Source organism: Topomyia yanbarensis, chromosome 2 (genome assembly GCF_030247195.1).
Source record: "Topomyia yanbarensis strain Yona2022 chromosome 2, ASM3024719v1, whole genome shotgun sequence".
Classification (NCBI taxonomy): domain Eukaryota; kingdom Metazoa; phylum Arthropoda; class Insecta; order Diptera; family Culicidae; genus Topomyia; species Topomyia yanbarensis.
The window spans coordinates 69,375,278-69,385,024 of record NC_080671.1 but is presented as its reverse complement, the minus strand read 5'-3'; the positions used below and the strand labels follow the sequence as shown (position 1 = coordinate 69,385,024).

Sequence of the window (9,747 nt, the reverse complement as noted above, 5' to 3'; positions counted from 1 at the left end):
TATACGTATGCATATACGGCCTAATCTCTCAAGGCAATCACGATATCCATAACTTGTTTACGATTTCGGAACACTGTATACGACTGACCACATTTTGTCGGTAAAGAAGGTCTAAATGCAAGAACAATAATTACCCATATTAATTATCCAACGTTACGAAAATACACAAAAAGAATGTAAGAATTATATACGGACGAGGGGCACTGAAAAGCTACAATAACAACGCGTTGGGTTTTTCTATATTTTCCACTCCTTTCGGATTCGAACTTGCGACTTTTGAATTGTAGCACAAAGGCGACTGCACAGATCTATTTCAACCATGTGGAACCATGCAATTTTTTAATCATATCATATCTGCAAGTGGGGAAACGCTAATCATTGCCATAAAGGCAGCAGTCTGAGTTCCAGCATGAGAGAAGTCGGTTATGTTCCTGACATAACTCGACCGGGTTTTATTCATTAAAGTTCACAAATAAATAACAATCAATAACTATTATCTGTAACAATCACTCGAATAACACTGCATTTAACAACGTTAGCACAATGATGTTAACCACTGCAATAACGGCGACCACAACCGACGCAACTGTCTTTAGCTTCTTCCAACGTTGTTCGTTATTGATCTGTAATGATAACAGTTAGGAATTACAATTGTGCAAACAACGCAAAACAAGCACACTAACCGATATTGTGATCATAGAAACACTGACGAGGATCTGCATTACCAGTGACATAATGATCATTCCAACGCAAAACATATAACTAGTCGCTTCTTGCTGATATTCCGTCAACAATCGCAACTGATTTGTGTTAGCAGCCAAAAACGCAACATTCAGAGCATTTTCCATCACATTTCGGTAGATATCAGAGTTCGATACAACGTCATTATTCTCCGCACTGTTCCGAGTTCTGTCAGAGCTTCTGTTTGAGGTCCTATCGAAATTGGTCCACTCGTTCTCCAATTCGAAGATCACAGGATTGGCGAAAGCTTTATTCTGTTTCCGCTGTCCAGTGAATACCTGTTCTGATCCATTTTTGCTATCCTCTGCTGACTGACGGGAGTCGGTTGTTACATCTAGACCGGTGTCCATCTTGCACTGACTAAGAGGTATTTGTTTCTACCCAGCGAGTCAAATGAAACTAAAAGAGGATCGTAGTCGATGGTCAGACTATTATACTAATTGCCTCGCGCATGGTTTAATTTACCTGATGTTCGTGCAAATGATGGTCAATGCTAGAAATGTTATTGGTACCTACATTGTGCAGTGAGGTGTTACCGGTGCAAAATGCATGGCAAGGGTACAAGACCTATGAAACATGTGGATATGCGGTATATTTTTAAGGTTAAATTGAGTTAGTATTGAAACAGTTTGTTCCTTTCCTCAGCATGGCTAGTGTTCAGTTACAACCTTAATTCGAACGTGTCGAGATATTTTGAGATACTTTAACATTGTTTGACTGCTGATGGTAATATTACTCGTAAACCATTAAATTACAGCGCTTTATAGATTAGAATACATGCTCAGTCAGGGTTGATCAAAGCAGGTGACCCAGTGACATAGTTGAGGAAGAATTTTAAAATTTGAAATTCTCCTCCGATACGCGTGATTTGAAAACAAATAATATCTTCGCACGACTTATAAACTAGTGTCGTTAAGTCGTTGCATTTTATCTCTAGAAAACAACGTTTCTGAAAGTGAGTGCCTCTCTTAATTGAGTCACCCTATGACGAAATTTTAACTAAATCTCATAGAAATATTAAGGGTGTACGGAATTAAATAGCATCACATTAAAATTGTAATTTTTTCCGTTTGCTATTTTCCATTGAAATTTTGGGCCAAATTTTAGGCAAAAATACATATTTTGTTTACATTGTACAAATTTCAGTAGCATACTCGCACTATCGTTTCGTAAATTAAGTTGGAAGAACATCAGCTGTGCAAACAAATTTAGCGCACGTGCCAAGAAAAACCGGATTTCTCACCGTGCCTTTAGCAAGAAATAGGGAATGGTCCAACCTACGGTGAGTCGTGTTTCGAAACGGTACAACGATCACTTAACCGTCAATAGGAAGGAATAAAGTGACCAAGATGGTTATCCGTATATTTGGAAGCATCACAAGATTTCAAGAGGAATCCCTTTCAGTAAGAGACGTGACATAAAAAAACTTCATTTCAGTTAATATTTTGTGCTAAATACATAAAACATGAACGACTACACACATACAAAGTCCAAAAGGTGCCGAATCACGACAGTGGGGAAGTCACGTGAGCGGGAGCTTTGCAGTCAGCCGTTGACAAAACCGCATTGCCCTCGTCATTAATGACGACTTTATGTGAAAGCTGATTTCCGACAGCTTTCAGGGTTTGATTTATTCACTGCTCGTCATAAGTTCGAGGACCCTGAGAAAGTGAGAAGGTAGAAGTTGTCTAGGTTCGGCAAAAAATACAGGCAATTTGTTTGTGTACACAGAGGAGCACCTCCTTCGTAACAACCGGAACGGACAATAGGCAGATGTATGCACCTAATTCCACTTCTGAGGTCTCAGGATGGCTCTACACATTTCTGGTCGGACTTAGTCTTGTGCCATTACTAGAAAGATGTTCTGGAGTGGTATAAGGGTACTGAAGTCAATTTCATACCAAAGGATCTTAATCTCCAAACGAACCATCATGAAGCAGGTACTCCGGTAGCATTCTAAGGAAGTGAAATCGAAAGTAGAAATGAGGAAAAAATAGATTTTCACATAAAAATAGGTTGGGTCATACACTGAAAGTTTGAAAACGATCGATTGTATGCAGAGCCACAGAAAGAAAATACGGGCCTGGTGGGGCAACGTACGACCCCCATAGTGTATTGCTCGAGTACCAAAAAGTTAAAGTTTGAAATCTATTGGAGTTCACTTATGTTATTTACACTGAAATGTATAGTTATGCACCAGTGTATTTTAAATACGAAATTTATGGTGACATGTCAGCTTCTTTCTCCGAACAGCCTAGATAAGCCGTGTAGTGTCGGAAGTGGTTGTTTCGACCGGCTAAGAATTACACTACGGACTATCTGTTTCGGTGGTAAAAACCCACTAAACAGTTTAAACCCCAATTTCATAGTATCATGCGACCCGTGCTCAAGGTAAAATCATCATCATCCTCAATGGCAAACGGAGCCTGGGAAGAGTCGGGCAAACTGCCCAGTATGCTGCATCACGCAGCGGAAGGTTTTTTCGCCGATAATCCGCATAATTTTGCCAACGTACAGAAACTATGAATTTATCTTGACTTATGCAAGAAGGTAACGCTTCCCTATCATTGGTTCATGAACCGTATTGTCATAAAGGAAACTTCTATATTACTTAACGCTGCCTTCATTGATTACAACAAGACAGGCCTAACCAACCCATGTGAAATGCCTCGCGCATGCATTTTTGCAAATAAGGCTATTGGCGCGTGTCTCATATCAGAGCTCACAACTCGCTGTATATTGTTCAGCATATCTACAGCATAGCGAATCATCTCCTTCTACTGATTTCAACAGTGTTGTATCATATTGTAGCGGAAGAAAAAGATGTTCTTAATTGTCTCTTCGACGCACACTTTCAGGATGTATCGACCCGGAGCTGAACAATGTTCACAGATCTCATTTTGTTGATTCGAGCCTGTGGGAGTTAGCACGCACATTGGTTACCACTGAATCGGTCAAGTGGGCAGTTGATAGCTTTGCACCATACAAATCACCCGGAAAAAATGGAATGCTTCCCATGATACTGCAAAAGTGATTTTATATTCTCAAACATGTCTTTAAAAAAAATATGCTTTCCAGTCTTGCTACCGGGTATATCCCGAAAGCATGGCGAGAAATAACTGTAAGATTTATTCCCAAAGGGGGGCGCTCAAGCTATGAAGAAGCCAAGAGTTTTAAGCCTATCAGTTAAAGTTATTTTCTTCTGAAAGCTTTGGAATGGATAATTGATCATCACATCAGGAACGTTAGTTTAGTTGAATATCCCCTGCACAAAATGCAACATGCATATCAGTGTGGGAGATCCACGATCACTCTGCTTCAAGATGTTGTTGACAACATTGAGAAGACCTTCACGCTCAAGCAATCTAGCTTGGGTGTATTCCTAGATATTGAGGGTGCTTTTGACAATGTGTCCTTCCAGTCTATTCTGGAAGCGACGCGTGGTCATGGGATACCTGCATGTATCTCGGGTTGGATAAACGCAATGCTTAGTAACCGCATTCTTTGCTCTTCACTGCGACAGGATGATATACGGTAGTTGAGTATTTGCGGACGTCCTCAGGGTGGCGTTCTATCACCTTTGTTATGGAACTTGGTTGCTGACGGCTTGTTGAAGAAACTCAATGAGCTTGGATTTCCAACCGACGGGTTTGCTGATGATTACCAAATACTAATTATTGGACTTTGCATCGGATTAATCTTTGACGCAACAAGCATAAAGAGCTGTCGAACAGTGTCATACGGATGCCTTGTGTGGTGGGAGAATGGAGAGCTGATGACAGTCCAGTCGAGGCTAAACCATCTGCAAAGAATGGCACTTATAGCGTTTTCTGGTGCTTTTACACGACTCCGACTGCTGCTCTTGAGGCACTTCTAAATATCAAACCATTATACATACACCTCAAACAAGAAGCACTATCATGTGCATACAGATTGCAGGTTACTGGGCTTTGAAACAGTAACCATATTGATATTGATACCAGTCATACACGATTGTGGTTACATGAAGTGAAGATATTCTTGCTCCCAGCGATATTACACACATGTAGTTTTTCCTACAGGATATTCCATGTGAAGATTTCCTCGCAAGAGGAATGAATGGCTGTCCGGTTGTATGGAAAGACAACAACAAAAGCAAGTGGTCTGTTACACTGATGGTTCCCTGATGGAGTGACGTGCTGGTGCTGGTGTCTACTGTCGTGAAATGAGATTGGAACAATCTCACTCACTATGTAGATGTAGTACTGAAAAATGCTTCAGATGCGCGCCACCGGTCTACCATTCGGCGTCGGCATATGTTAAAAATTACCGTCTATGGCGGGCCCCATGTGTAATTCCAACTACACTATGCCCGCCAGGTTCTGATCTTCTAATTGGGTACAAATATATATAAATTTAATAACAAATTTTCGCTGTTCTAGTTTCATCATTCACAAGCTATTGAATTTTTTAATTGCATTCTAAAATAAAATTTTGTCGAAAAAGTATTTGTCAGAAATTAACTTTCTTTTAAAAATCCGGGCCCCTTTACAAATTTGGACCCGGAGGGAAACACTTCGTTCCTCCCTTCCACGCACGGCGGCCTTGGTTGTCGATCTCGACAGTCCAAACTAATCGAACAAAATTCATGACGGGCCATTAATTATGTTATGGTTCGCATATCATTCCTGCTACCGTATTTACTTCTCATATACGGACTTTTTGCATCGCGTTATCAAGTACCTAAAACGTAGAAAGAGGCAGGCCCGTGCGCAGAAAATTGTCAAGGGAGGGGTTTTGATGTTGTTCTTCCTTACACAAGGAAGGTATAGAAACCCTTAAACGTTTTTTCCGAGTCCCGGAGGGTTGAGTCTTGTATCGACTTGGCTCAACAGATTGGGACAATGTCTGTTATCGAGAAGATATCTTGATCACACACCACTGCCTACTGGCTCATGGTAGAGTCGGATTCTTACTGTGATGGTTTGTAGTAAGCCTACCGTCAAACCTAAACCTCTTGTTCCTCACAATTCTCATCCAACCGAGCAACCGCACCGTTCAGTATTACTTCATGAGGAATTGTGCTCTTGCTATTTTTATATTGTTACCGTTCGTGTTTTTTTCTGTCCTACCTTCATGGTATAACGGATCTGCTCAGGTTAGCTGCAAATATCGTCACCTGCCGAGACGCGACCGATCAAGAGATGCCGAACATAACGACTTACATCTCTTTACAACCATCTTCGCAGGGTTTGTTACCCTTTTTGGCGATACTCGTTCCTAATTAGCTGGTGCTGAGAGTTTTCAGGCAGCGGAATTTCTCCCGATACCGATGATCGTTTTCTTGAGCCATTTAGTTCTCAGTTACTGTAGCGCAGAGGATGATATCCCGATTTTCTTCGAGTTGGTATTGTTCGTTCGTTATTTTTCCTCCTTAGCTACCGTTGCTGGCTCGTTGATCGAGCTTTGCTGTGTAACTGATTAACTTTCAACTGTTGTTAATGTTGAAACTTGCACAGACGTGAGCCGATCAGGCGATGCCGACCAACTTGACTTACATGCTTTTACAGTCACCCTCGCAGAGTTTCTTCAAAGACTTGTTTGTAGAATGACCGATCTCAAATGACATTGTGTGTCAAAACGGCTCGCTATATAAAATTTTTATTCCTGATTAGCAAGATAAAAATGTTCAAAAGTAATTCAAAACTATCATGGAAGGGGTTTTAAGCCCCAAAACCCTTCCCTTGCGCACTGGCTTGGAAAGAGGTTTTACTTTTAGTTTATTCACGAAAACTCGTTTGAGAGGAAAGTGTGTGCAGTTGGTCGAGCTTTCAGGAAAATCTAAGTTTACGCAAATCGGTTGACGGATTTCGCTGTTATAGCTCATAATCTATTTTTAGGTAATTTACTTACTTTTTATTGTTTATTTACTACAAAGTTTTATATATCAAAGAGAACTTTTCATTTCACAATTCGAAATTTAGAGAAAATCAAATAGGATTAACTTAGGCCAAAATAGGACTTAATTTCTGTTGCAAAAAATTGATAAGAAATGGGTGGTTCGAATTGAAATAGTGTTAGGGTAATTCGGATCTTTCATGTACTTTTGCGCAGAACCGTTTAGGGGAACATGGGGAGACTTGACCAGGTTTTCAGTTAAACCTGCATAAATCTCTAAAAAAGCCTTCAATCCCTCAAAAGTCAATGTGATATAATGTGCAAAGTTATTGTGCGTGTTCATGATTTTTTGCAGAATTTTTAATTTAATTGTTGAAAAGTTACATATATATAAAGTTTTTCTGTGATCGTTTTTTTTGGTCGAGTCTCCCCACTGCGGGGAGACTTGACCAAGGCCTGGGGAGACTTGACCAAGAGAATTTTGAAAAATCATAGCAAAAAATAATGACCCAAAACATACTGTTATTTTTTCCATATTCTCGAATTCCTTAAGTAGCAGTAAAAAGTATAAAAGGTTTGCATTTAATAAATTTCGATTTTTAATGCATTTTTTTAAGGATTAATTGTACTGCTTACATTGCATGTTCACACACCACAAAATCAGTTCTACCAGTGCGGTGCACTGGTAACATTATTTACTAATACTAAAATATATAGATCTATGTTTGAGGTCGGTTTTTTTTATGGCGTGATTAACATTAACAATAGATACCAAAGCATAGTAAATTTCAGGAATTTCCTATCTTTCTTCAGATAAATGCCACTTCGTCGTTTCTCCATCAAATCTTGGTCAATTCTCCCCAATATTAGTTATTGCGTTCAATGTCATGCACATTCTAGTAATAACTATTCCAATGCTCCAATTTATATAAAATCATTTCACTGCTTCATAAGGAATAAGATGATATATTAGTACTTTAATAGTAATTAGTAGTCAAGTGGATATGTTCATACAAAGTTTGATAAAATATTATACCATTTAATGCAAATTTATTAATCATGGGATATTTTCTGTGAGGAAAGGATTTTTCATTCCAACGAAGAACTTTTAAAATTACCTTAAGGGTTCGAAACAAGTATAAAAATATTCTTGACAAAATTTTAAGAACCGAATAGAAGACGCCATAGCTAAAAATAGAATTTTGCACTTAGTCAAGTCTCCCCATGTTCCCCTATACACAATACGGTAAATGATCGGATAAAGTCGCCTTAGAAAAAAATGTGAACAATTGATAAGGCTCTAGAAAAAAAAATTCATTTGTGAATCGGTTCCAATTCTATAGCTTATAAATCCTTACTAGGTCCGAATTGGCACAGTTCCTTCTAATAATTTTAAAATTTTAAAAAACACGTTCATTGAGAGTACAAGTAGGCTTGTAGAAGAAATGTAGTTCTGTTTTCTTGAAATATATCTGAATTTAAACATTTTCTGATAATTCGACGCTTGAACCATTTATTAAGTCGCACATAGTTTCATAGGTTCACCACACGTTTAGAGCAAGTTGTTGCAGAATTACCAAGCCAAAACCAACATAGCTCAGATTTTTTATTTTTGTCGTCAAATGTATTCATACATTTTCTCGATCACAAAGTCACTTTTTAATAATAAAGATAAATTGTTGTTCCCGATTCAACATACTCTTTAATAAATCCAACCTTATGGCGTCAAAGCAAATCCTACCGTGTCTAGTTTACGTCTGGTTTAGATGGACGCAATGAAGTGCAGAATTGTATACAAGTTCAGGTTTCTTCCTTTTCATGCGTTTAACTCTCCACGGCACCTGATGGGTGTCCATGATAAGCATCGAACGATGACGATGTACCTGGTAGGCAATAAAATCGTATCGAACAAACCTCAAACCAATCGCCAATGGAATACATTAATCGACTAATCCGAACGGTTCGTTATCAAACTTATATTAACTGTAAAATGCAAGGTGCTCGGCTTAGTTCCTCTTCCACCGCATATAGTTTCATTCCATAAAGCCTACAAAGAACGCGACCGGCCCGAACACGCAAGAGGGTGTTCTGTAACCGCTTCATGTTAAGACGGATTTCCCAGCAGTATCAATTTTCCGATAGTATACTACGTTTGTGCATGATGCCAGTATCTGTATACGCTAAGTTGAAGTTCTTTTTTGTAGAATTGAAATTGGGATCAACACCGATCTTTGGCGGTAGCATGAGCTATCGAGTAGCCCAGAATGATGGTGTGGACCTACCGAACGTGTATCAGCGATCCCGCGACTCGACTGGAAACTACGGCAACAATGTAGCGATTGCGACCTCCACTCCGTTCGTTAGAAGTAAAAGTGATCTGAATTTAGCAGCCAACGATTCTGTTAGTGATTCGAGTGGTTACATCGATCCGGACACGTTTCGACCCGCAAAGAGAAAAGACATGATTCCGAAACCAACCCAACGAATTCGATCGAACATAACATCAGCTCCACCTATTCCGCCCCGATTTATCACAGATTCCAATAACAATGGGGACATGGCTACTAATTTAGCTGGTTCGGATTATAGTCCATATGACTTTTCGAAAAGCATCGCAGAGTCAGCAATGGATATTTCCCTGTTGACCGCCAATGCAAACCAATTGAGATTGCTGATAACCTACAATCAGGGATCGCAGACCTATACAGCTTGTATCACGTTCGTAATAATGTCCCTGGTTTTACAGATGTTTGTGGCCGTCACCATGATCATTGTTTCGGTAAGTTCGTGCATTTATTACTACTAGTACTACCGGCCAAGTGACCCCCTGTTTTGCTGCAGTTAATGAAACAAAATCTTCATGAAACAACACGACAAAAACTAAAAATTTTCACGTCTGTCGGCGTTGCCATTATAACGATGATCAACATATTGGTGGCCTCGCTGGTAGTTGCAGAGCAGCCAACAAATGGTACAAGATCTGTTTTAATGCTAGAATCACTTCCTTCTTCGCTTGTTACTGAGGGTACCACTGCTACAACTATGGCTGCGACTATGGCGACGACTATGGGTACAACTATGGGTACAACTGTTAGTAGCACAACAGCAGTGCCAGTAGAGGTAATGTGA

At 39.6% G+C, this 9,747-nt stretch overlaps 2 protein-coding genes across 2 annotated transcripts; one reads left to right on the top strand and one right to left on the bottom strand.

Moving 5' to 3' along the window:
* Positions 1-495: 495 nt before the first annotated feature.
* LOC131681555 (ninjurin-B-like) lies at positions 496-1,100 on the bottom strand. The gene is made up of 2 exons (XM_058962392.1): positions 684-1,100; positions 496-623 (listed from the first exon to the last, which is right to left on the bottom strand). The coding sequence occupies exons 1-2, from the start codon at positions 1,089-1,091 to the stop codon at positions 507-509; spliced, it is 525 nt and encodes a 174-aa protein (XP_058818375.1). The 5' UTR covers positions 1,092-1,100; the 3' UTR covers positions 496-506.
* Positions 1,101-8,779: 7,679 nt separating this feature from the next.
* Positions 8,780-9,747, top strand: LOC131679518 (uncharacterized). The gene is made up of 2 exons (XM_058960257.1): positions 8,780-9,397; positions 9,460-9,747. The coding sequence occupies exons 1-2, from the start codon at positions 8,780-8,782 to the stop codon at positions 9,745-9,747; spliced, it is 906 nt and encodes a 301-aa protein (XP_058816240.1).

Excerpts from the sequence above, each read along its gene's own strand:
- LOC131681555 (XM_058962392.1), bottom strand. The coding sequence starts at position 1,091 with ATGGACACCGGTCTAGATGTAACAACCGACTCCCGTCAGTCAGCAGAG. Across the intron at positions 624-683 it reads TTTCTATGATCACAATATCG|ATCAATAACGAACAACGTTG; the intron begins GTTAGTGTGCTT and ends TTATCATTACAG.
- LOC131679518 (XM_058960257.1), top strand. The coding sequence starts at position 8,780 with ATGCCAGTATCTGTATACGCTAAGTTGAAGTTCTTTTTTGTAGAATTG. Across the intron at positions 9,398-9,459 it reads TCACCATGATCATTGTTTCG|TTAATGAAACAAAATCTTCA; the intron begins GTAAGTTCGTGC and ends GTTTTGCTGCAG.